General features: G+C 52.1%; 1 protein-coding gene across 2 annotated transcripts in view; it reads left to right on the top strand.

Annotated features, from left to right (window-relative positions):
* The window catches only part of LOC109309186 (immunoglobulin superfamily DCC subclass member 4-like), a 108,112-nt gene that overhangs the window by 74,290 nt on the left and 8,099 nt on the right, over nt 1–25,723 (top strand). For both annotated transcript variants that reach the window (XR_002100828.1, XM_019533827.1), the window contains exons 11-18: nt 2,001–2,108; nt 3,375–3,558; nt 4,315–4,442; nt 5,228–5,398; nt 6,695–6,832; nt 7,453–7,558; nt 8,742–8,976; nt 21,392–21,553. Coding sequence is in view for 1 of the 2 variants with exons in the window: in XM_019533827.1 (XP_019389372.1) it covers nt 2,001–2,108; nt 3,375–3,558; nt 4,315–4,442; nt 5,228–5,398; nt 6,695–6,832; nt 7,453–7,558; nt 8,742–8,976; nt 21,392–21,553 (1,232 nt within the window). In the remaining variant the exon portion in view is untranslated. The remainder of the gene's footprint in view (nt 1–2,000; nt 2,109–3,374; nt 3,559–4,314; nt 4,443–5,227; nt 5,399–6,694; nt 6,833–7,452; nt 7,559–8,741; nt 8,977–21,391; nt 21,554–25,723) is intronic.

The following is a 25,723-nucleotide window of genomic DNA, read 5'->3' as shown; positions in this document are numbered from 1 at the left end:
GAGAAAACAGTGCTCTTCATGGCACTCTGCACAGGCACCCTGGGGAAGAAGGGCTGTGAATCAGTCATGTTTCACTGAGCCCGAGGACCCAGCCCTTCTGTCGTCCATCTTCCACGGCCCTCTGTCTCGGCACATTTCAGAAATTGCCCTTTGGTCAGAGAGGGCAGGAATACGGGTCAGCCGGTTCCCTTTCTTCCGGTGCTGCCTTTGAGGCAAACAAAACCGTGTTTGCTTATGGGATCCTTTCAGCGAGAAAAATGTGGATGAAATGTTTTTATATTCAGGATGTGAACATGTGCTGTGAAGCAGCAGAGCCTTTCCAACACCCTCAGGGTAATTGGCACCATTAAGGCCTGGGAGTATAATTGGAGCAGTAATAATAAAACGGGCATAAATAAGAAGCCTTTGTGCGGCTTGCATTGTCTTGGCAAGGGAGCTGGTGATCCATCAGGGCAGGGAATGAATGGGCACATCCCTAATTAACAAACTTCATCAACTCAGCGCAGCTGAGGGAACCAAGGCGACTGCGGGCGGCTTTTACCGCATCTCTCAACAAGGGATGGGGTATCCGGGAAGATAATCGCCTGCTGGTCTCCATTTAAAAACTTTGCATCTTTCTTCAAATAAATGACTCTATACAAGGTGGACTCCAGTGTACCCCAACATGGCAGGAGAGTGCCTGAGTTTGTGAAAGACGAGAGGAAAGGGGCAAGCTAGTTGTGAAGCAGCCTTTTGGCGTGCCGGAGCTGTGCTTGGCATCTGCTGCAGTCTGTAATGCAGGACAGACGCTGCCGCTGGCGGGCTCTGTGAGCCCAGCTCTTTCTCGTGGGCCAGTGGAAGCGTGGCCGTTGGCACCGAGGTGGCGAGTTCCTTCCAAAAATGGTGGTGATTCTGCCTGGCAAGGGGACAGGCTCCTGCTGCTGCTGTGTTGGGTTTTGTGTGTATGGCACGGTAGTTTGCTTGGCTGTTGAAAACTCAGGGTCATTGTCTGCACAGGAGAAATGCTTTGGCCTGATTTGGTAATTTCCTGGGCACCTGAATCCTTTCCTGACTGCAGTAGAAGTTTTGGACATGCAGCTAACTACCAGACGTGGCTCCGTAATCTCATCTTATTCCCTCTATGATGGTACGAGGTCTCTTTCTGATCAGAACTATGCCTGGGGGTGGGGGCGAGATCTCACGTCGCTGAGACAGCGAGGCCGTGAATTGCCCTGAGACGGATTCCTCCACCAGGCCGGCACTCAAATGAGAGGGACTTTGAGAACAGGGCCCCCTCTCTTTTCTAGATTTTCCGGGATGTTATTAATGCACATGGATAAACTCAGTACAGGGCGTATGTTTATCTTGGATGGGTGGCATCCGTACTGCTGCGCGTGCGTGAGAGAGAGAGGGGAACTTGAGAGGGTTTTTTTTTTGGTAGTATGCTCAATCTTTGGGATTACTTAGTGCTCACCAGCACTGCACCTAGGCAGTTAGTCTGAAGTCAGAGCCTACGTTGCTGTGGAAAGTATGTGAGATAAAGTATATGAGTGAATAACTCAGGGTCAGCAACCAGATGGATTTTCCCAGGATTATTCCGACTTTCTCAAGAGAATCCCAGTCCAGATGAGCACAAGCATCTCTTGAAACATTTTAAGCACTGTCCTCTTGCCACACAGGAAGTTGATGCAATGGGTTTTTTATGCCACGTGAGGGTATTCCAGTAGCTAAATGCAAGGGCCCAAGATTGGGGGGGTCCAGAACATCTGGAGTGCTCTGCCACTGATCCATCTGTGACCCAGGGCAAGTCACCTTGCTGCTGATGGCTTTGGTTTCTTCACCTCTATAAGGGCTGACAGCACATTGCAGGGCAGACAGATTAGCCAGTGCTTAAACTTGAAACCTTATAAACCTAAGGAGGGAACCCAGGGATTTTAAAATCTGTTGATGTCCTGGAGCATGATCAACTTCTGCCAAGAGATTTTCTTTTTGTATGATGAAAACCTTGTTGATTTCTGCAGCTCCTGGGAGACTTTATGAGGTGAAGTTGGTGGCTTTCACTAAGCATGAAGATGGCTACGCAGCAGTGTGGAAGGGCAAAACAGAGAAGGCACCCATCACAGCAGCGGGTAAGAAACAGCTGTGAGACTTTGAGGTACTGCTTAGTTATTTCAGCAGCTGCTTTCTGCCCATACGGTCACCTCTGTCCCGCTCTGCCTGCGGTTCTCAAAGGGATGAAAGCAATGGAGATGGACGTGAGAGAAACAAGGGTCGTGATCCCAGCACTGGGGGCTAGCCTAATTATTACCCACGAGACCCTGTCAGAATTTGGAGGCAGGTCACTGTAGTGTGTCTCTTGGAAACCCCTCGCAGGCACATAAGACTTGAGGGGTCTTTGCTGTCAGGCTCAAAATTAATTTTTCACTGTAAATTATATGAGAGAGTCTCTTGAGGTGGAAGCTGCGGACAAGCTCCCAGTCCCTGTTGCTGTGGGTTTGGTGCTCTGAATTCAGACAGCTTTTCCTACTGTCCCCTTTCAACGTCTTTCTCGCTGAGTCAGTCATTGCTAGACAGACCAAGCCGGCTTTTGTTGGAGTCCCCGGGTCAGTCTTGGATCCACCCTTTATTTCGTAAAGGCTTGGAAGGTAATGTGAAAACAGCATTCGTCAAGGCGATATTAAGGGAAGGAAAGTAAATGCTGTCACAGAGCAGCAGAAGGATGCAGGACTGGGCTCTTGATACCTGAGCTATTCATCTCTAGGGCAGTCAGTTCATCTCTTTAGCCGGCTATTTTCCCACCTGCCCTTGGCCTGGTCAAGCAAGTCAGCCCTTCAGCGGGGCCTATTTTGATCTCTGCACTCAGATCTCTGTACCATAAAAATGTTGCAAATGCAATAATTTTTCCCTTGCATGCAATAGCAAACAGCAAGAGCTTGGCTCAGCACAGTCAGTCATTGCTAGAGAGACTGAGATGAATGCAAAACTTGTTTTCATTGCTTGTTTTGCTTAGTGGTGTTAACCGGGTCATTTGTGTAATCCTTAAAGCTTATTCTATCTATTTGTGGCACTTTTGAGCCCCTCACCGCCTTTAATACATAACCCCATGTATACCTGAATAAACATCTCAACTCCCACCCAAGGCAGAGAAGTGCTATGACTTCCTCTTCCTGTTTGACAGATGGGGATTGTGGTTTGGGGAGGTTAGGTATCTTGGCCGAGGTCAAGCACAAAGTCTGTGACAGAGTACAGAATTTGAACCTGGGTCTTCCTAGCCCCAGGCTCACACCCCCACCACTGGGCCCTCCTTTCTCTCCTTGCATCGGTGGTAGCTGGCCATTCCCCTCCTGTGGCATTTATACGTGTGCATGTTTTCCCTCTTCCTACATATCCCACAGACCCTCCAGTTCAGAAGGGCCCTCCGCTGCCCCCAGTCCACGTCTATGCAGAGTCCAACAGCTCAACCTCAATTTGGCTAAGGTGGAAGAAGCCAGATTTTACAACAGTCAAGATTGTCAACTACACCGTGCGCTTCAGCCCTTGGGGGCTAAAAAATGCTTCTCTTGTCACATACTACACAAGGTAAAAGTGTGATGGTAAAGACCTGGCCTGGAGAATGCCATCCAGGTGGGATATAAAACATGAGCAGCTGGGGAGATGGCTGAGGAGCTCAGTGGCTTGGCTGATGCTCAGGAAACGTGGGTTTCTGACTTGTGGCTGTGGCTGAGTCCCATGTCAAGACGGCCAGTCCGTGGTGGGTGGCCTTCTGCGATGAAGAAATGTCCACTACCTTAACCGCAGAGGTGTGGCATGGACAGACTCTGTCTTGACCCCAGGGCCCAGGCTACTCTGTGTGCTGCAGTCTAGTTTCCGCACCTCTGCACTGACAAGAAAGCCCATTGCAATATTGCCAGTGCCAAATATTCAAAAATGCTTCCTTTCCTCCCCCACACCAATTTGGTTCTGGTTTAAAATTTTAATTAAACTTCCCCCCTCCTTTTCTTTTTTTTTAAATATTTGCCTTTAAATGAGGATTCTGAGTCTTTAATGGGGTTAAGTTTTCAAGCTTTCCGGTGCAAGCCAGTCATCCACAAAGGCTAGAAATTTACTTTTTTTTTTTAAAGCTGAGAGTCTCACATGGCTCCAGGAGCTGGGGCTTTAAACAAGACCCTAACTAGAATGAGACTAGTGATGAAGTCATGGGTTTGACCTGTGGGTTTGACCTACCCTAATTCACCCACATCTTTTATGACTCTTGTGCTGTTGGTGAGGCTCTGATGCAGCAGGACTGGTCCCATCCTCATTTAACCTGCCCCGTGCACATGTATTTCTCGGCAGCTCTGACGAAGGTATCCTCATCAGCGGGCTAAAACCCTACACCAAGTATGAGTTTGCAGTGCAGTCTAATGGAGTTGGGATTGATGGGCCATTTGGCAGCGTTGTTGAGCGGTTCACTCTTCCAGACAGTAAGTATCACAGTGTGGCCAAAACATTCCCCCAGGCACTGAGCTGAATGCAGCGTGGCCCACCTCATCTCCCCTCGCTTGCCCTCCACGTGTGTTCCCAGCTTGTGATGCTTTTTATTCTGAGAGTGCATGTGAAAACAGGCCTTTTGTTCGTGTCATGAAATGCTCAGGCCTTTGTCTGGCTTGAGCTCGCTAACCCTCAGTTTTCTTCTGCGTAACCAGAGCCTGAGAGCTAGGTCTGGGGACAAACAGTCTTGTTCTACAGAAACCCATTTTGGATGGTGGGTTTGAACCAGTCCCTTGGGGTGGAGAGCCCGTTGTTATGGGAGCAGGGACGTGAGGGAGGCAGAGAAGGTGAAAATAAGAAGGGTGGATGGGATTAACGGGATCCTTTGCCCTCTCCCAAGAACAAACCATGCGTAAGAAGAGCTTGGCAGTATTCTAGCTCTGTACCTGTTACAGAGCTGTGCCATTTTGCCAGGGTTTTCCTATTACTCTTCATTGCCAGCCAAGACAGATAAGCTGGACATGGCATATCCTTCCTCTCAGCCCTGTGCTCGCACTGTTGGCAGCCACCAGCCAGGCTCACGTAGGGCTCGCATGTGGAGGCCACTGAGGTGGATGCTGTGTCCACACCTGCAAACAGCTCTTACATGTTTGCATGAGTGGGTGGCACCGAACTCGAGGCCTCCTGAAACTATGATCCTTCTGGGGCTGAGTTCTCACCTCATCTGCTGCTGTTTCCCTGGCGTACGTTTGGGCAGCCTTTGTCTTTGTCTCCTCAGGGCCATCAACACCTCCCTCTGACCTCCGGTTGCATCCGATAAACCCCTATGCTGTACAGGTGCACTGGTGCCCGCCTGCCGAGCCCAACGGCATCATTGTGGAATACCTCATCCTGTATAACGCCAACAACACAGAGCCTGACGACATGTGGACCCTGCTCACGAGAGAAGGTGAGGAGGGGAATGCAGAGTGGCGAGCACGAATCAACCCAAGTGTCAGATCAGGTTGTCCTTACCCTGTCTCCTTTCTCTGCCTTCTCATGGGATTCAGTGTCTCTGCTTTCCAAGGCATGAATCCTGGTGACTGAGGGAAGTCTAATGAGCTGGGAGCATACAGGAGAGGCCGAGCCAGCCTGGAATCCAGCTACAGAGGAGGTCATGGGGAACCCACAGCTGAGCGTGAAGCTTTGAGTGCTAGGAGTGAGGACGTGGCAGGTGAAAGAGGAGTCCCCAGAAGTGGGGGGGCTGCCTCTGTCTCCCAGCCTTCCTGCAGCACTGTGCTTTCTGTGCATCATAGCAGTGGGATGGAAAGAAGCAGAGGCAGCTGGTGGGATTTCAGCTGCCTGAGCAATGGGGCTGTGCCTCTGAGATAAGAGGCAGGTGGGGAGGATTCTGGACCAGAGCCCTGCCCTTTACAAGCCGTGCTGCATGTGGACATGTGCTTGGAAGCAGGGCCTGGGGGGAGGCTTGTTAGCACATTAGCCAGCTCAGGGTGTCCATGGGTGGCTTGCTGACGGAGCAGAGCAGGGTTGACAGTGTCCATCTGCTGGGTGCTGCTTGGGGGTGGGGGCCTGAAGGCAGTGCGGACGGAGCACATGCTAGGAGCAGCGGTGGGTGGAAAGGCTGTGGAGAAAGTGCAGAGAGAAGCCAGGAGCTGTGCTGCTCAGTGCCCTTAGGGGGAATGGCGCTGAAAGGGCCTCACTCTCAGGGCTGGATGATGCTGAGTGGCAGAGGCTGCCAGCCATGTATGTAGGCATGCATCTGGATTAGCCACTGAAGGGAGCTCACAGCTGGGGGGAGTCCTGATCCTGCCAACACTTTCTGCTGCCTAACCCCATGCCTCTGGGTCATCCTGCTAGCTCCAGTGGCATGGGCTTAGCAGGGGGGGCCTAGAGGCACAGATACTAAATCATTTTTGCAGGTGTCCAGGCCAGGAAAGCCAGTTAGGATCAGTAGTGCAGGCCTGAGGATTTTCCTCAAGTATCCCTGCTGGGAACCTGTTTGTGGGGAACAGGAAAGGGGTGTAGCTGTGTCAGAAGCTGCAGTGTCCAAGTTACACACATACCAGGTCAGGTTTAAGGCCACAAATTAGTCATCTGAAGCATCATTGTTTTGGAGTCTGTTTCCTGAGCGTGTGTGGCACAAAGACTCTGCTAGCTCAGCCAGAGAGACAGAGCCCACGACTGCCTTTCTGCTGTCCCCGCGATGGCCTTTTTAAATGGCACATTTTAACTTGCTTTTGATCAGGAAATATTTTCAGCACCGAAGTGCATGGATTGGAAAGTGACACCCGGTATTTCTTTAAGATGGGAGCCAAGACCGTGGTGGGATCGGGGCCATACTCCAATGTGAAGGACGTGCACACCCTGCGGGAGAAGCTGTCTGGTATGAGGGCACCGTTCTTCCTCCCTCGGGGCCTGGGCTGTACTCGGGAGGGGTTGCTCACCTGGCTCCACCGGTGCTTATATTTAGCAGTGGCAGCTGGCTGGGCTTGCATGCGTGTATGCAAACAGGCCTGATGACGCTGCAGGCTCTGCACAGACCTAGCCCAATGCGGGGTGTCGCACACAAGACTTTGTGTGCACAGCACTCGCTGACGGCTGCATCTGTCCCTGGGTAGGGTTTGATCCCAGTAACCTACCTCTCCTCCTAATGAAGGGTCACACAAAGTGGACTTTGCTGCCTGTGTGCCAGGCCTTGCAGCAAGAAGGTAAATGGGGATGTTAGTTCACTCCCAAATCTGCCTGAATGATCACTGTCTAGTCATTTTATACCCTCATGTTTTCCTGTGTGCACGCACACTCCCATGTACATATATGAGGTATATGTCCAGATTGGGGCAGCAGCTTTCCATTCCCCTTGACTGGAGAACACGAGATCTGTTCCTCAGACCTGTGTGGAAATCTGGCATTTCCCTTGGTGAAGCTGGTGCTGATCTGGATGCACCACACTCTGCGTCCCTCTCTGTTAACGTGCGAGCTGACAACTCGACTGTGTCCTGCTAGATGTCCTGGACATCCATTCGGTCACGGGGATCATCGTGGGAGTCTGTCTGGGCCTGCTCTGCATCCTCTTCTGCATGTGTGCCAGCTTCCGCAGCAGCAAGCAGAGGTACGCCACATGTTGGCCACCCAGTTGAGAGCCAAGGTGCTGATGCCAGACAAAAGGGCCTAGGAGTGTCTTTGCCATGTGCCAATGGGCTGGTTTTCCCTGGCTGTTTCAGGACTCTATCCTGTGCCACTCAGCATAAGAAATGGTCCTTGGAAGTATGTGCTTTAACGAACGCTGCCTGATTAGCTTCTCTTTAATTTGCATTCTTTAAGCCATTGCTTCTTGCAGCTCAGTGGAACATGAAGTGTCCTGTCAGAGAATAGTATCATCCCTTGTTCCCCTTAGTGCAGGTAGAAACTGGCTCCTGCTTGCGTCCTGCTGTTTGGGAGCCAGGCGGGTGTTGATACGAAGGCACTGAACAGCTCTGCCAGTCTCCCTTTAGGAAACCTGCTCTGTGCCTGCATCCCCCTTTGTTCTCACGAGGCTGTTGTTTCCTAGGAAAACCTCCTTCCTTCCGCATATAATTGAGCGGGTTGGTGTGGTCGGGGCCATAGCTACACTTGGGGCAGTTTCAGTGACTTCTGCTAGCCCCAAAAGCCTTGCTCTTGCCTGATGCTCCTGCCAGAGGATGTCGTTTGGAGTTCACCGAAGCTGTCATTTTAGAGAGAGGCTGTGTCAGCTGGGTAGGAAGGGGCTGGTGCAGGACTGGGAGGAGGGAGCTCCTCGAAGTCTTACTCACGTCCTGTCACTCAGCCCTCTCAAAACTCACCTCCTTCAGGTGTCTGCAGACAAGGATGACCAACCTTTGTCACCTTGCAAAGAGATTGGTAAGGGTTAATGAGAGGTAACCTTCCCCGCTCTGTGTCAGGAAGCTGCTCTGAGCCCTACCCACTGACCGGCTGGGGAGGGAACGGTTGCGGTGTCCATGCGCTGTGCAGGGCTCTGGGCGGACCCAGTGCCCACTAGCGAAGCAGAGCAGGGCCAGGGCCAGCGGCTGGCGCTTTCATCCATAGCCTCCCAGCAAGACCTGCTGTAGCAGCCACAGGGTGGGTGGAAGATTTCAGACTCTGTTAGTACAAGTGTCAGGATTGGGGCAGAGCCTTTGGAGCCCTATCTTGGGCCCAGCAGCGGGGCACTTGGATTTCATGCTTTGGGTCTTGGCATCTACTAGCCGGGCAGGGCAAGAGCAAGGCTGTGGTCATCCCAGGGGAAAACCTGTGTTGGATTTTCTTGTCCCCTGCAGGGCGGCCCTGCCAGGTGTTGATTCTCAGGCAGCCACAAACCACACTTACTGCCATCGGGGCCGGCAGGGGCCTCCTGCACCCAGCGCCCACTCCGATGCCCACGAGCTGGAGTCCCTTATGTCCCCGCTCCCGGAGGAGACTCCTGTGCCCCTGACGGATATCACGGAGCTGACGGAAGTGCATGGCCTCATCCACACCAGCCTGCAGGGCGATGGCATCCACGGAAATAGGAAGGTAATTACTGCACTTGCTGGGCAGAGCCTGGGTCTGATTTCAGCTCTGGGCTGGAAGGTGCTGAGCTCTGTGGACCATTGCCAGGGTGCAGTACTGGCAAGGCCCTCTTCTGTAGCGGTGGATGCTGAGCGGCTGTGAGTATGAATTGTGTTCCCTTTTGTTTCTGCAATACAGCGGTCCTGGACTATTTCCAAACACAGTGGGTGTGAGGATCCAGCACCTTCAGTATCCCCTGGTTCTTAAACCATGAATTAGCCATGTAATTATTCTGTTGACATCAGTGCTAGGAGTAGGCAAATCTTGTCCCCCAAGTGCCTGGGCTCTGTGTTCGGCAGGGCAAAGCATGGAGAAGAAGGACTCCTCTTCCCTCAGTTTGCCAAGCACCTGAGGAGTTGATCCCTGAATGTTCCCATATCTTTCAGGGAGCAGTGGATCCCAGGACTTCAGTGATCCCCCCTGGGGAGCAGGTGAAATTGTGAATGGATTATTAATGGATAGGCACAGGATCTTGACCAGCTGCTTCTGCTGTACATGTCCAGTTCTGCCTTCTCTCTACTAAGCACTGCCCCTGGTTTATTGGGAAGATCTGCAGGTCCCTGCACTGGTGTTGCTCAGTGTTTCTTCTCCAGCTAGAGGCAGTCGTGTCCACGTAGAGATAGGCAAAGGCTTATTCCCAGCTGGTAACTGTGGATGGGAAAACATGTATGTCAAGCTGCCCCTCACTGCCAGAGATCCAAGAAGAAATGTCTCTCCCTCTGGCCCCATAGGCGCAGCACTAATGTGGCCATCCTACAGGACCAAAGCATCACTGCGTTATGAAATCTAATAGCGCTGTAGAACTAATGGAGTTCTGTAGAAAACTAACAGCAACTGTTAAATTACCCTGAAATTCTCCTATATTTGAGAGACTGAATATCCCTTCTGTAAGGTTTTCTCTACCCTCCCGTGCAATTCTTTCAAAGCAACATAATTCTCTGCTACATTTTATATGAAGATTTAAGTTGTGAAGTCCTCCTTACCTGTCTAGTGTTGCTGGACTTTTTCCGTAAGATGCCGAGAGCCGGAGCCTGCAGAATCATTACGTGGAGATCTCCTACTTAGATGTGTCATGTAGATTGGTCACAGATGTTAGTTCTGTGTCAAAATGTGGACAGAGAAGCAGCATTGTATTAAGGACTTCACCTGCCCACCTAGCCGATTAGCTCATAGTGATATCCTGTTGGATGCTGATGCTTGTTAGAAATGAGCCAAAGTCCCCAACATTTTGGATTGGGCTCCTCACCTGAGGGTTGGGTTGGGTTGGGTTTGGTTTAGACCAGTCTTTAGTGGTTATGGGGTGGATTGAAAGCCCCCTGAAGTAGCAAGGAAGAGTTGTGTTAAGTTCAATAGGATTTAGGTCAGGGTCTGTGTTAGCACCTTGAACCATGCTGTGGAGTGAGCCCATCAAAGCACGTGCCAGGCATATGCTGCAGCTCTACATGGGAGAATTCCTTCCTGCCTTTTGGTAAGAAAGGGAGTGGTCAACTCCGTTTAATTTGCATTTGCAAGGCAGGCTCATTTGCAAGTCTGGTGACATTTCACCATGATGAACGGGAGGTTTGACTTTCTGCTGGAGTTCTGTGCAAAGGTCTTGGGGCAGCAGACACATCAGAACTGGATGTCTTCCTAAAAGAGATGCTGTCGCTCAGACAGAGGGTGGATTGGATGCAGAAATGGCTGCATGAAGTTTGACAGCCTGGAGGTAGGAAGTTGCACTAGGCCAGTGATTCCAACCAGCTTGTCGTGAGCTTCTTTTAAGGGTGTCACAGGCTGCTGTGCAGTATTGGCACTTAGTTGTGCGAACACTTCCAGATGGGCTTGGACACTCTGAATTCCTGTCTGCCCTGTTGTGGGCTTTCTGTGTTCATTGCAACAGAAGAATTGCTCTAGTATTTTTCCACAGTCAGAAATGAGTGAAAGCCAGCTGCAGGTATTTTCTGAGAGGGACCTTGCTCTGAAAAGTTGGAGAACCACTGCACTAGGTGATTGTGATAGCCCCCTCTTGCAGTGCCTGGAAGCAGGTTGAAGCACCTGCTAACAGAGTGCAGAACAAGATGACAGTGCATCTGTGGACTATATAATATGATTCCCCATCTCTTGAAAGGTGATGACGTACCTTTGTCCCCATGTCTGTCCAGCACCTCCCGGAAGTGGGGGCCTGGCGTACCACCGGGGTTCTGGGGGCTGGGGCGATACAAATAAAAAACCGAGCATTGCAGGCACCGCCAGCGTGCATCTCCTGGGAACCCGTAGGGAGTTCTTTAAGCCCATGGCTTTATCCTGTGTTGCTGCAGATGTTCTCGTGCTCCACCGCCTTTTTGTGGATCATGCTAAGCTGGGGGCCACGGTGAGCTCTCGTGGCGGGGGGAGGTGGTCCTGCAGTGTGTAGCAGCTGAGGTTCCAGCACTGATATTCAGATGCACAAAATTCACCGGCGTTTCACAGATGCTCTAGTGTAAACCGTGAACTCTGGCGAGTATCACATTTGCTCAACTCCGTGAAGAGCGAACGTAGAAGGGAAGCAAACACCTCTGGAATGAGCTCAGTGGGAATGTGCTTTTTTGACGTATTCTCTCCTTTCTGCTTAATTTGCCTGACGTTGGGTTGTCTCTCCCTTCTCCCTGCCCGTTTTCTCTCTCAAGCTTGTCTGAAGCATTTCATTCCATTAGGGAGCCTTTAATTGGCCTAATTTAGTTAATCTGTTTATGTCTTTCTTTGTAACCCAGCGAGAGCATGTAAGGTAATTAGGAGGTTGAGTAAAACAAGCACATTGTGAGCACATGGGAGTTCATGTTTGCATCAATCATATGCTTGTATGTCACTGGTGCAAAGGTGTATTTGGGATAATCAAATCTATGTAAGGGGGGTATGATGGAGCTGCCCTGCAGCTCAGCTGCAGTTTGCCTCTTCCAATTTTCCACATCCCAATCTGCTTGTGATGCCTTCTTGAAATGGTCGCTTAGCCCCTGAGATTTGGTTCTGGGGTCCGTGAGCTTAAAGCTTTGGTCCCTTTCCTCCCTCCTTCTGGGGGGAATAAACCTAGATCTCTCTTCCAGTAGGGCCCAGGTAGGCTCTTTCTCTCCGAGGCAAGCTCTCCTCTTAGAAGGAGCCAGGAGCACAGAGTGTTAGTTGCCCGCCCTTTGGGCTGAGCCTGTGAGAGGCGAGCACCCCAAACTTTCAGCTCTGAGCATGGTCTGACACGTGGCCAGTTTATGCCCTCCCAGATCAAGAGCATCTGAGACCTTCGAATGTGACTGTGGAGATGGGTGCGTCTCAAACCCCAGCGCTGTGATGCCCCCAGATTCCTCCTTGGATGAGAGGGGGGTTCCCAATGCCCTTGGAAACCTATATCCTCCTCTTGGGAGCAGGGCTGCAGCAGCAGTGTCAGCCAGACCTCTCATCTGCCAGTGCTCAGGGCACTCCTCTGCTGGCCCCTTCTAGGTGGATGCACGTGGAAGAGTGCAAGGGTTTTCACCCCCAGACTCTACCCCAGGCCCGGTGCTCTGAACTCAGCAAAGCTGGGCCCTGATTCAGCGAAGAGCAGGTGTATCAAGTCAAGGATGTGTTTCACAACTTCGCTGAATCAGGGCCTGAGTTACCCTGGGGGCTGAGGCTAGATCCCTGCTCCCCAGGCCAGCCCACAGGGCAGGGTGATGGATTCCCCACCTGGACGCAGCAGCCTTCTAGAGGTGGTGTCAAGCATGGGGCCTACCTGGGGCCTGCCTCCCCATGCCCCGGCGCGTAGCCGGGGCTGCAACATGAGCGAGCCCTTCTCAAACAGAGAAGGGTCTGATGGTCTGGGACCAGCCAGGGACTTGGGGGTGTCCATACAGCTCTGCCACAGGCTGCTTTGTGGCCTTGAGCGAGTCATTTAGCCTCTCTGGGTCTGGTCCCCTCCTGCGAAATGGGGACGCTAGCGCCTCTATCTCGGGGCCGGGAGCACATGCATTAGAGACTGGGAGGCGCTCAGGTCTGACAGAGACATTGGACCAGAGGTCCGCAGGCTGTTGAAGCTGTGATTTAGAGTCAGGGTTTCCTTCAGCAGCAGCTCTACCCCTGCCGTCACTGCCGTCTTACTGGGCATGGGCCCTGGCTTGGTCAAGTATTTAGGACTTCAGTTCCATCTACTTTAAAACCCGGCAGAAGTCATCTGTGCTTTAGCCCTCTGCACGCGGTTCAGAAGGTTTCCGCTGAAAGAGTCAGAGCTTTGTTTTGTTACAAAGGGACAAAATGCCAGTGGACAGGCCTGTGTTCTCCAAAGAGCAGCCGTGACAGCCTGGATGTGCGTGTGCAGCGCGCAGAGACCTTAGCAAGCCCCCCTCTCCCCCCTTCAGTGGTCCGGCCCTTGACACCTCTCCTCGGAAGGAGAAGCTGGCAAGAGGCTGTGGCAGCAGCCAAGAGCGGCCACTGGAGGGAGACCTCATCACATGCAGTAAACACGTGTCTTGCACGGACCCTTCCGAAGCTCCACATCATGAAACGTGTGTGCACCTAACACGAGCATGCGGTAAGCGTGCACTCCCCGGCCACAGGCACCACGCCAGGACCCTTGGGCACCTGGACTTCGAAACTTGTAGGGGAGCTGCGGTTGTTTGATCCTGTGTAGAACAGAAGAGAAGAGGCTGCTGCCGCTTGCTTCTGGCACAGATTCTGGACATGACCTTGGGTAAGTCACTTATCATCTGGGCTCCTTAGTTTCTTCATCTGCAGCGTGGAGTTGGTGCCACTTTCCCCCAGTCAGGGGCACTGATGTTGGGGCATAGCTTATCTGCAGCAATTAAATACAGATGTCTTCTCCATTCATGGCTGCACAGTGCCCTGGCACTGCTGGCCTCTGCTGAGTCTCCTCACAAGGAGGCTGATGGTGCCATTGCCCATCCCTGGGGAGCCCCTGGCTGTGGATCCCCATAGTGCCCTCAGGCTTTGCTGGGTGCCAGGATAGTCCCCAAGGGCCATCACCGAGTTTTCACTGGGAAGACTGGCGTCTCCTCACTCCCGCAGACCTTCCACCAGCCCTAGGAAACGGGGGAGAGCCTGGTGTTTGTAGAGTTTCTCTCATCCCCTGTGCCAGGTGAGGCCAGTCCAAGGGCTGCTGTCCCACTGCTCCAGTCCCACGTGGCAGTGCCCAGCCTCACCCCCTGCAACATCCACCCTGCACTCACGCAGCGCACGGCTGCAGAGGGTCCTAATACAGCAGTTCCTCAGGGGACAGCACACGGAGGCAGAAGGCCTGGGCAGTGCCAGCTCCCCCAGCAGGACCAGTTTAACAGCTGGTGCCTGTGGTCTGCCCACCTGACACTTCTGCGTGGTGACCCCTAGCTGCGGGCCAGAGGCCTGGCCCCGGGGCCCTCACTGGAGGCCACCCGCTCGTTCCACACGGGCATTTGGTGTTGCACCTCCCAGCAGCCCTCTCCAGGGAGGTCGGGGCCATTTCTAGCAGGTGTTGGGCTTGGACGCCAACTGGAAGGAGCAGGACTGCTCCTCCCATGCTGGTACGGAGACCTCCTCGCAGGTGAGGCCCCTAGGGAGACTGCAGCCCACGGTGACTCAGCAAGCCAGTGTCAGAGCTGGGCTTAGACCCCAGAGCTCCTGGATCCCAGGCCAGTGCACCTCCTGTAGACCCCATAGCCATCGGCGTGACCCAGACAAGCCGTTCTCTCCTCTCTGCCTCTGACTGTAAAGCACCCATCGATCATATCCCCAGAAGACAGGCTGCTGGCAGCGGTGCCCGAGCTACCTCCCCTGCACGTGGCTTAGAGTGGTGCTCACACTCCTTGCTCTGCAGTCAGTAGAAATGGGGTCTGTCCCTTTGTCATTTGTAGTATGGTCAGGCTGCAGAGCTGCAGCTAGCATTCGAGCCTCCGTTGTGCAAGGAGGAGGTTTGCTGCCCCACCGCGCTTCTAGTCTGAGTGGGCAGAGGATGTCGCATTGTCCCCAGCCTGACGACTGAGGAGCTGAGGAGCAGGGACGTGAAGTCCAGGGCATCTGCACAGCTAGGAATTGCATCTGCGTCCCAGTCCAGGACCCATGCCCGAGCCCCATCTTCCTCCTTGTGCACTGCTGCAGTGAGCGCTGTGTTGAGTTGGCAGCAGCAGGCGCGCTCCCACACGCTGCGGACAGCGCCCTTGGTTAGAAGCAGGGCTTGCCCGTTCTGCGGCACTGTTCTGCCCATCCTCCCGTGGGTTTCCAGTTGCCCCTCCTGGAGCTGTGAGTGCACCCACGGGCAGCCCATCCTGCACCCTTCTGTCTCCCTTCCAGATGAGCCTCTTCACCTCCAGCACCCGTGGCCACCTGGGGCAGGGCATGATCAGCAACGTGATACTTAGCTCGGGGGAGGCAGTGCCGGCTCACTAGTGGTTGGGGAAAAGCAGAACGGGACAGGTCAGAAATTGTTGAAACTCTTTTGTTTTTTTCAGTTGAAGTTTGGGGAGGGGGGTAGGAATGCATGTGTTCAGCATAGAAAATTTCAGCTTTTCTCAAAAGCCTGACAGCCCAAACCCTCCAGCTCTTCAGCCAGTTCTCCTCCAAAATGATATTTGGAAATTCATTTGGGAGATGCCACCAGCGCGGTTGCAAGGGGTTGGCCCATGCTGGCTTCCTTCTCCGTGAGCCCAGTTCCCCAGACGACTGCATTCCCCATGAGCTCCTCCGTGGCTCGGGGAGAGGCAGCGGTGTCTGATTCTCCCCCTCCTCCCCCAAGTTTGACCGGTATTTTCCACGTGGGAAGGGAAAACCATTCTCTCTAACTAGTTTTAAGGAAGAGCCCCTCTGCTGGTGGCTACTGGATGTTCCCCTCAATCTCAGGTAGGAGACGTCCGTGTGCCATAGTGGTGGCGCTCCCAAGGTGGGAGCCATTTCCCAGTTGCCAATCCTGGGTCTGGGTGGTGACTGGCTCCAGCCAGACTTATCGGCCTCGTCTCCTGCGGTGCTCCTGGCACCTTCTGCTGGGACATTCATACCCGTGTGCGGGCACGGACCCCAGCTCAGCCACTTGCAGGAAATTGCTGCTTGTAGCTGCAAAAGTGGCAGGAGCTAGGAGTGCTCTTGCCATTCGTTGTTGCTGGTCCTGTGGAGGCAAAAATGACGCAATCCGTTTCCTTTGATAAGAGATTTGCTGTAGCTCCAGCATCCTTGATTGCAAGATGGTTGTATTAGCTGTCATTCCTGTTTGCAGTGGGCAGTTTTTTACCCAGGGACTCTTTTTTCCTCCCTATACATTAAATTTTAAGCTGGCCCCATCCTCTGGAGTTAACTGCAACAGCTCAGAAATCATTTCCCTCTACCCCTCCCCCTGCCTTTTCAATCCAGGCTTTAAAAACCAGACCTGGAGCTGATCATAAGTGCCGGACCTCGGAGGCCTGAACTCTGGGCGAGGGAATTCTTTCTCGTGCATAACCTGCTTTGGGAGCCTGCGGGATAATGTTGCCTCCTGAGGCCCGGGGGCTTTGCGTTTGTGGAAAGTAGCAAGCTGGCACAAAACAAGTTTGTTCTTCATCACAGCTAATTTCAGCCAGAGCCGGACAGGCTGTTCCCCAAGTCATCAGAACCTATGTAAACACGGCAGATTGACGTTTCCGCTGGCAGCTGCGCCTCTGGGGACTGCTCTGGCCTTGCTCTTTCTTGCTGCGTTTTTGGTTTTCACTAGAAACTTGCAAGAAAGTTTGCAAATCCACAAAGGGGGGGGGTGTACCCTGTACCCATCATAGCGCGTGCGTGTGCGTGTTTGGGTATCCTGTAATAGTGTGTGTGTAGAGGTCTGTTATGTGTGTTCTGTGTATGTGCGTCTGTGCAAGATGGGTTTAGGTATCTATAACAGCATGCGTGCTATAATTGCATGTGCGTGAGCGTGATAATGTGCTCGGGTATGTAGAAGAGGACGTGTGTGTTATGCATGTGCCTGCACCTTCAAGTGTGAAACTTCCAGGCTTTATTTAGAATCGCAGACGATGAGGGCTGGAAGGGGCTTGGGAGGTCACGTCCAGTCCAACCCCCTGCTCAAGGCAGGACCAGCCCCAGCTATATCATCCCAGCCAGGGTTTTGTTGAGCTGGGTCTTATAAACCTCCAAGGATGGAGACTCCACCACCGCTCTGGGTGACCTGCTCCAGTGCTTTTTGTTTAGTGCTTGTACGTTCTCTAGCGAAGGGTCACAATCTGTTGGTCCCTGGCCTATCTGCAGAGAACCAGTGAGCAGTGGGAGCAAATAATTGTATCAACTGCATGACAAACATGCTCTCATTTCCTTAACATGGCTCGTTCTTCCCTGCTCCATGTCATCACCTGTCTGGTTTCTCAGGAGTTGGGGTTAGTTTTGTTATTGCAGACAGGCAAGGGTCCAGGGTGGGAACAGGCTGTAATGCATGTCAAGGAAGTGTCCACAGAGGCCCATTGCCCAGGGTTCATTGCCTTGCAGCTCCCGCAGAGAAATCTGCAGCTTCAGGCAGCACATTTTCCTAAGAAGAGTTGCATAAAGGATGGCTTTACTGTCTGGTGTCTCGGGGTGTGCCCTGTAGCCATGGCTGACCTTCCCTGGGTGCAGGCTTTGGTTCTAGGAATTAGTCTGATGCTGCCACCTGCTAAGCACAGTCAGCAGCTCGTTGGACGTCATAGCGGACGGGGTGTTCAGTGCCGTGTGGCCCCGGGCCTGCAGCAGGTACATGGGCATTTTATTTTAACCTGCCTTTTGCCGGCACTGGCGTCCCGCTGTGACACTGGTGCTTTGTAAAGGGCTTACATCAGAACGCCTTGTTCCCAGCCAGATGGACCGAGGCACAAGGGGGTCAGATGGCTCACTCAGGGTCACCTTGACCTCCAGCAGTTCCTTGCTGTCATCACTAGAAACTGCCTCTGTGGTCTGCTTGCTGGGCATTACAATGTACGTGATCAGGCCACACATCCCTGTCTGTATACAGAGAGATTGCCCTCCATTTTTAAATGGCCTCTTTGCAGCCCTCTCGCACCCCCTGCCTTCCTCCTCTGGGAGCCGATAATGTTTGTGGAGCAAATAGCTCCCCAAAGGAACAAAATCCAAGGGAGAAAGTGGAGTTGCTGCATCCACCCTGAACTCTTGGTAGCAAGGTGAGCCCACATAAACACAAAGTAGCCCAGTAAAACCAGGGTCTGTAAAGAAAATACTTTTTGTCCATGAACTAATAGTCTGAGCTGTTAAATAACTTCTGCTCTTAAAGGGCCACTTTCCCCATGCACAGAGGTGTGCATTCAACAGTTTATTGCAAGGGGAAGCTGAGGGAACCCAGAACAAATTGCGTTCAGCCCATATAATTTAATTAGATCTACAAACAAGGTAACACTGGTTGCCCAGGGGACTTGAAGCAGAGCAAAGAATAGCTTGGTGGTCTGCTACAAAAAAGAAAAGTGGTGCCCCTGTATTGAGGGGGCTTCCAGATTTGTTTACCCAGGCCCTAGCTTCAGGCAGGAAATCCATTCACAGCATGCCGAGCGAGCGGTCTTCCAGCCCCAGCTGGAACAGGCCTTGACAGTGTCCCGAGGTGCCGGCCTAGCTGCTCGGTGCAGATCGGGCCACGAACCAAAGCAAAACCTGCCAGACGTTGCTGAGGAATCCCCGGCACTTTGCCCCAGGCTCTTGGTTTCTGCCACCAGCGTGATGTTCAGTGGGATCGAAACTTCCTGGTCTCCTCCTGGCCTGGCAGCTTTCCCCAGCAGGGAGTTTCATTCGGCCACAGAAATTAAAAGTCCGCCCGCCTTCTCTTTCTCCACGTGGAGCGCAGCTGTGCGAGTCGGCTCTTGCCTGCGCCTAGACCCCAATACGGTCTTACCTCCCCTCCCAAGCCCAGGGACACTCCTAGCCTGCTCCCTCGCTGCCGTTTCCCCGCCCGGCCTCTGTGTCCAGCGCAGCTTCCCGGCGACCTTCAGAGCCATCCTCAGCCCTGCCGGAGCCGTCGGGTGACTCCCCCGCTCCTCGTTCTGGTGGCCTCTGTCGCTCTGCATCGTCTCAGCCCTCAGCAGTAGAATTACTCCAAAATGTTTGGTTTTAGCTCTTTTAAGGGCCCCCCCACACACACACAGGCACACACGAGCTTTTGGACAAATCTGGACTTTTTCAAGTTAAAAATTGGTGGGTCAGAAAAGTTTAAACTCAAAAACGTTTTCTACTTTTAGTTGCCTCCAAAAGATTTATTTTTTCACTTTCTGACAAAAGCCCACAAACATTTTCAATGAAAATTTTAGTGGAAACGACACATTTTATTTCCATTTAAACTTGCCACCGAAGTGGGGACCTATTGATTATTTGTCACTTGTTTCATATTCTGCTGGGTGCTGACAGCAGCCGGTACATCTTTGCAGTCTGGTATAAAACTCAGCAAGGCACATCCCAGACCCGTCCGTCACAGAAGTATTACAGCGAGGTGTCAAGGTGGCTAATGATCGCTATTGTAACACAAGGCAAACTGTGAAAGCAGTCGTTGTGGCAGGGCAGGTAAGTGTGTGTAATTTCTGAGGCTGCTAGAGGATGAATGAGAGTGACGTCACTGCTCTGTTGTCAGCTGGTGACTGCGTTTTGAGCACAATAATTCCAGAAGTCGGAGGCGCTTAAGACAGACGGATCTTGAGGCGGCATCTCAAGCTGTGCTCGTCTTACTGCGAGGTCTGATGCTGAGACACTTTTGAGACGCCGTTGGGTGTTTTTCCCGTTAGCTGGATGAAACGAGAAGTTGCGGCAACTGTGCCTGTTGCGGGCACGTGTGTGGTGAGTGCTGAGGCGCCAGGGCTCGGTGGGTACCACGGCGAGTCAGTACCATGCAGCATCCGTGCCTTCTGGTTGGCTTCGACCCGTCATTCTCAGCCTGGGGTACCGCCAGATCCTTTGAAGGGTGCCCTGATGCAATAAGCAGATAAGCTAAGTCAGTAAGCACAGTCTGAGGCTTATCCCTGCCTGACCAGTTCTCTGCCCCCACTATCCAGCCCCTTTGTAAGGAGGTCAGCACTGTGACATACAGATTGGTTTTTGAAATTAGGTACCACGCCATTCACAAGAGTTACAGAGGGTGCCGTCAGTCCAGTAAGGGCTGCCTTGAGTCCAACACCTAAACCAAGAGTTTTCCGTCTGTGGTGTGCAGACCTCTGGGGGTCCGCAGACTGTGCCTAAGGGGTCTGTGAAAGATGACTATTATCCATCAAGAATATATGAATACCCACACTTGCAAGTCAGAGGGATCCACTCCTCCATTTGAAATTTCCAAAGGGGTGCACACCTCCATTCAGCATTTTTTAGGGGTCTGCGATGAAAAAAGGTTGAAAATCACTGCTTAAACCATTCCATTTTGGCATAATGCATGGTGATGCTGAAGTGAACTTGTCATTACCCTGCGTGGGCATCTCTCAGACCTGCTGCTGAACGCGGTTAGCTGTACTGCTGGCAGGTAGGAGAGTCTGACCTGGCCATTGTGTGCCGTTTTCAGTGGAAGCACTTTTCCAAAGTAACCTGACTGGCTTGCCTGCTTTTGCTACTGCCAGTTTTCCTGAGAGGAGCTTCATAACTGACTTAAACAGCATAAAGGATGGGATATTTTAGGTTGAAACTTTTATTAATGTATGTATGAGAACGCACACATGCACACGTGCGTGCCCCCATGGCCTATGGACTTTGTGGGTGAGAGCCATTCCAGTAACTTCACAAGAGTAAGAGTGTGAGCCATCACGTAGGATTCATGGAGAGGCAGAGCGGTTCGTTGCATTGCAAGTCAGAGCAGCTGGGATCTCCTGGCTTTGCGTGATGTTTGAGGCAAGACATTTATCATCTCTGCACTTGATTTTCAGTATCTGTAACAGGGGGCAATCATCCTTATGCCCCTTTGTAAAGTGCTGTGAGGTCCCCAGGTGATGAGAGCTACGTAAGGATAGGGTATTGTTCCTGCTCCTGCCGACCCTGTCGTGAGGTGCAGATGTATTAAGGCCTAATCTCATGAAAATCAAAGAGTGTTTTCACAGACTAGAGCAGGCTTTGAACCAAGCCTTAAAACAGAAGATACCTGCAGTGTGGTGCCAAACTATACACTTGTTGGCCTTAACATTCTTCAGTCAACAGAAAAACCTCTGCGTTAGCTTTGGACCAAAGCTGCATCACCGTGTACCGTGGGAAGAGCAGATCTGGGAAAATCCTCGTCAGCTGGTTGTTCTGCATCACAACATAAGAAATCAGTCTACTGTACTCCGGTGTGTCGGAGGGTCAGACGAGTTTTTGCAGCTAGCGTCTTATTGCAGCATCGAGGGCCAGGGCTCAGTTTGACGTAGAACTTTATACACGTCAGTGTTTTTTGCTGTTCAGCTGCCTGCTCTTTCAGGTTTCTCAGGTGGGAATGGGTGTCCTGATCACTTCTTTCCTTTTTTCCCTGCAGTCATCATGGGCTAAACCAGTTAATCAGACCTGGACAAACAGCCTGGCCAGGTACGGAGATGTGACACCAGAGCCTCCCTTTGCTGCGAATGGATCATTGAAGCCTCCAGCTAATGCAGGACAGAGGCTTTTGTTACAAGCCCTGGTTTACAATGCTGTTACGGTGGGTGTCCTTCAGTGTTTGAGCTGCGGGCGGGGGTCTCGTAGCTTGTCTTTGTGTGTCTCGTCCTCATTTCTCCCGTGTACAGCAGGGGAGAAAATATTTGCCCCATCAAGTTTTTCTCAGTTTGAGTTTTTATTCTGTTGCCCAAGTCCGACATGGTCATGTGCAGTTGCCAGCTCTTCGTAAAAGCTGTTTTATTTTCCAGGAGTTCTGTTTCCCCCAGTGACTCCTGTATTCCCCACCTTCCTTTCCCTGATCGTGGATGGTGTCCTTCTGGCCCTAGCTCGTTTATCAGATGGGGAAGCTGCAGTCTGGGGAGATCCTAGGATTCCCCTGGCTTCACCACAGCAGTGCACCACTTCATGTCCTGCTTTATGCAAACCTGCGGTGTCCCCGTCTGTGCGCTGCCTGGCTTCCTGTGAGCGGAGACCTGAGGAAAAATGCCTTGCATTCAAAACCATGTCTGCCTTAATCCCAGCTACATGGTTGGTCCAATAAAAGATAACACCCTAAGAAATTCTTGGCTCTCTCATCATTTCTGGACCATTGCATCTACAACATCACTCTTATACTACTGTGGAAAGAACTGCAGTTTTGCCTATGAAAAGAATAAAAGATTGAGGGTTGACTTAAGCCTCTTTCCCCAGACCCCATGAAGCAGTTCCCATTGCATTTGCTTCCTTTATCTTCGGAAGATGGATCAGAATAAAATCCAAGTTTTTAGTGCTTTCTTGCAATAATTATTTATCCTCATGTTTGACACTGCATTTGCCACGTTAACAATTTCTAAGTAGATTCTTCATTGAAGCACTTCGTTATGAGCTCAAATCAAGTCTATCTACCAAGAGATTTGCTTGATTATTGCTTTAAGATTTTGTTTTCTCTCTCCTCTAACAAGTACCTCTAAGTAACCTGTTTCCTTCCTAGATAGCAGTGCGAAAATCAATTATACACAGGATGTAATTAATGTTGTGTAAAGAGTTAAGACAATGTTTTACAACCCAATTACAGAGAGCCATTTACATTGCGGCTTAGCCAACCATCAGAGTTTGTCAACAGAGGGGGGGAAGTGTTATAATATGTAAATGATGCACAAAGTTGGCCTCCACGCAAGTGTTATGCGTAGTGTTTCACGTCCTCATTTTGTTCCCTTTCTATAAGTCATTGGAGGCCAGTCTGTCTGGCAGGTGCCACAAATTAGCCCCACTTCCTCCCAAGGGCCACTTCAGGCCCCTTTCTGTGCCTGATCTGCTGCTTTGCTTTCTGCTTCCTCTCTGATCTGCTGCTGTGCTGCCTGTCTCCTCCCCAGTCTGCCACTTGCCACGCACACAGGCTACTCATGCCACTTGTGACTTCCGTGCCCATTGGCGACACATACAGGGTGCATGCGGTTGCAAGTGCACCCCCTGAGATTAGCCGTGTAACCCCTGGAAATGCCAGCTGTGAAACTGGAAGTGCCAGCAGAAGTGCACTTCCAGTTTTGCTGGTGGTGGTTTCGGGCTTGGCGATCGGCCGGTGGGGGGCACCCTCCCACCTCCATCAGCAATGTGGTGCCCCCTCAGACTCGGGAGATGCTAGTCGCCCATGTCCGAGCCTTACGCAGGCCACCCCTGTTGTAAGTGAAGCTGTTCACCATTGAATGCATTTGGCATTTGAAAGATGGGAAAGCTGACTGTCCTGAAGTGTGTGTGAATCTGATATGAGAACTCCCATGTGCAAATTGCAGAGGACTCAAATACCCCTGGATGTTGGTTAGATGCTGCAAGTGCAAAATTATTCTGCTCTTTTCCACTCAGTGTCATAATCAGGGATCCGGGTGTTCAGTTTGCTGCGGGAAAACGTGGATTTTCTCCTTTAAAGGAGAAAACCAGGGGAAAACATGGGTTTCCCCTTGCAAGCTGGCAGCCTTCCAGCCTGCAAGGGGCTGTTCGGGGCTGTGGGGAGCAGGACGCAGGGGGACATGTGCATGCGTGAACATGCACACATTCATGTTGCAGCCAGGCAGCAATGGAGAGCAGCTCCCGCAGTTTCCCCCAGGTAAGTCTGTGCCCCCTGCCCCAGCCCATTGCATAGGCAACACATCAAGGAGGTGCAGGGGACATATGCCTCCCCAGATTTCTGCACCCACAGCAGGACGCAGGGCTGCAGCCGGGCCAGACCAGCTCTGGGTTGGAGGTAGGTCCTGCCCACTGGGCTGCAGAAGCGGCTCCTGCCTGGAACTGGTTTGGCCTGGCTGCAGCCCCGTGCCCCGCTGTGGGTGCAGAAAACTGGGGAAGCAAGTGGCCCTACTGCCCCCCAGTGCATCGCCTGTGCTCTTCCCCACCCCATCGCCTGTGCCCATACCCACCCCCTTCCTTTTACGCTGCGGGGCTTAGGGCAGGGGGCAGCAGTTTGGTAGTGAGGGGCACCAGCAGGGCCAGGGGGCTGTGGGCTGGGAGTGAGGGGCAGGGGCAGTGCCTGGCATATCAGGGCTGCTCAGCACCATAATGCAGTGTGTGTGTGTCGGGGGGAAGCTGGACCTGCATCCTAGTGAGTGAAGGAGCAGGAAGAGCTCTGATTTTCCGTGATAAAAAAAAATGCCAAAATTTATAGGTATTTAGAATTTAGTATAGTGATTGAGGCACTGGTAGGCTTTAAAATGGTGAATATGTCAGTAAAATATGGTGTTCACCTGATACCTATACAGATTGTGGCATTTCATTTTAATCACAGAAAAACCTGGATTTGTGGGGTTTTTTAAAAAAAAGAGAGAGATTTTGCAAGTTTTCAACAGAGAAACCCAGGACCCCTGGTCATAAGCTAGGGTGAAAGCAGATGGCTAATAAGCATGGGGCAGGCTAACTGCTGTGGTCACCTAGCCATGCTGAGCGGATCGCCCCAGGGGCTTGTGGACCCAGCTCTGCTGTATTTGGCTTACTGCACCTTGGAGTTGTGAAGCAGACAGGGTCTTGGAGACTTGCTTGACCTTGTTACTTTGAGAAAGGTTTAATCCATAAATGGCCTTTGCGCAGGGGTGAAACATGGGAGGAAGAGGCAGGTTATGGAAACAAAGTGGTGGGAGGGCAGGCTGCATTCACTTTTTCTCTCACTGTTTTGGACAAGCCCCATTGAAAACATCACAAAAAAAGCATCAAATAACAATAGAATATTTTAATGCAGATCTTTGAGTAAATGCAAATTTTCAGTAACCTTTTTGGTAACTTTTTTAATGTTTTCAGAAGGTTTTTAAATAAAACAGTTAAAAAAAATCACGGAAGTAGCCAAAACCGGATGTGGGAGCAGTTGAGCTCCTTTGAATGGAATTGCGCTCTGAATTTTTTTTCAGGGAGATCGGTTTCCTTTCTGTAAGTGCAGTTGGATTTGTTTGGGCCAGGGAGCCTGGCGTCTGCCGCTTAAGGTTGATTTAGGGGTTCTGTTCCACAGGCTCGCTGTGTTGTAATGGCCTGTCCCTTCCCATCTCTGGGTCTGTTTTTCCATCTGTGAAATGGGGCTCTTTGCTTCAGAATACATCTTTTGAAACTTTTGAGGTCCTGTGATGGGAGGTCATCCTGCCAACGTGGTCCTGCTGCCTTGTTCACTAGAGCTGTGCGAAATTTTGCCGGGTGTTTTGTTTCAAAGCTGGTTTAACGCGTTTCAAGCTCAAAACAGCAAAATCGAAACGAAACAAAAAGCTTCGAAACAGCTTTGAAACGAAATGAGGGCACTCGAAATGTTTCAGAGCAGCCCAGTGGTGGGAGGCGGGTGAGAAACAGGGCTGTGCCCCGGGCGGGTTCGCGGCCCTGTGGAGCTCAGCCTGGTGGTGGGAGCTGGTGCGCAGCCCTGGCTCTCCCTGCCTCCCGCTGCCAGGCTGAGCTCTGTGGGGCAGGCGGAGCTGGTCAGAAAGCAGCCCTGGCTCTCCCTGCCTCCTGCCGCTGGGCTGCACTCAGCCGGCTCTGCAGCCCGCGTAGCTCAGCCTGGCGGCAGGAGGTGGGCAGAGCCAGCCCGGTGGCGGGAGGCAGAGAGAGACAGGGCTGCGCTCTGACCGGCTCTGCCAGCCCCACAGAGCTCAATCTGTCCTCCCAGCACTGCCAGATTCCTCCCAGGGGTGCAGGCCCCCGGATCCGCGCGCCGGATGACAGGAGGCTGCCCCTGCTGCCTGGGGCCAGCGGCAGCAGGAATCTTCCCTGGTGT

The sequence above is a fragment of the Crocodylus porosus genome, unplaced genomic scaffold (genome assembly GCF_001723895.1).
Source record: "Crocodylus porosus isolate Cpor-Errol unplaced genomic scaffold, CroPor_comp1, whole genome shotgun sequence".
Classification (NCBI taxonomy): domain Eukaryota; kingdom Metazoa; phylum Chordata; order Crocodylia; family Crocodylidae; genus Crocodylus; species Crocodylus porosus.
The sequence above is the reverse complement of the archived record's forward strand: the minus strand, read 5'-3'. Positions and strand labels throughout refer to the sequence as shown.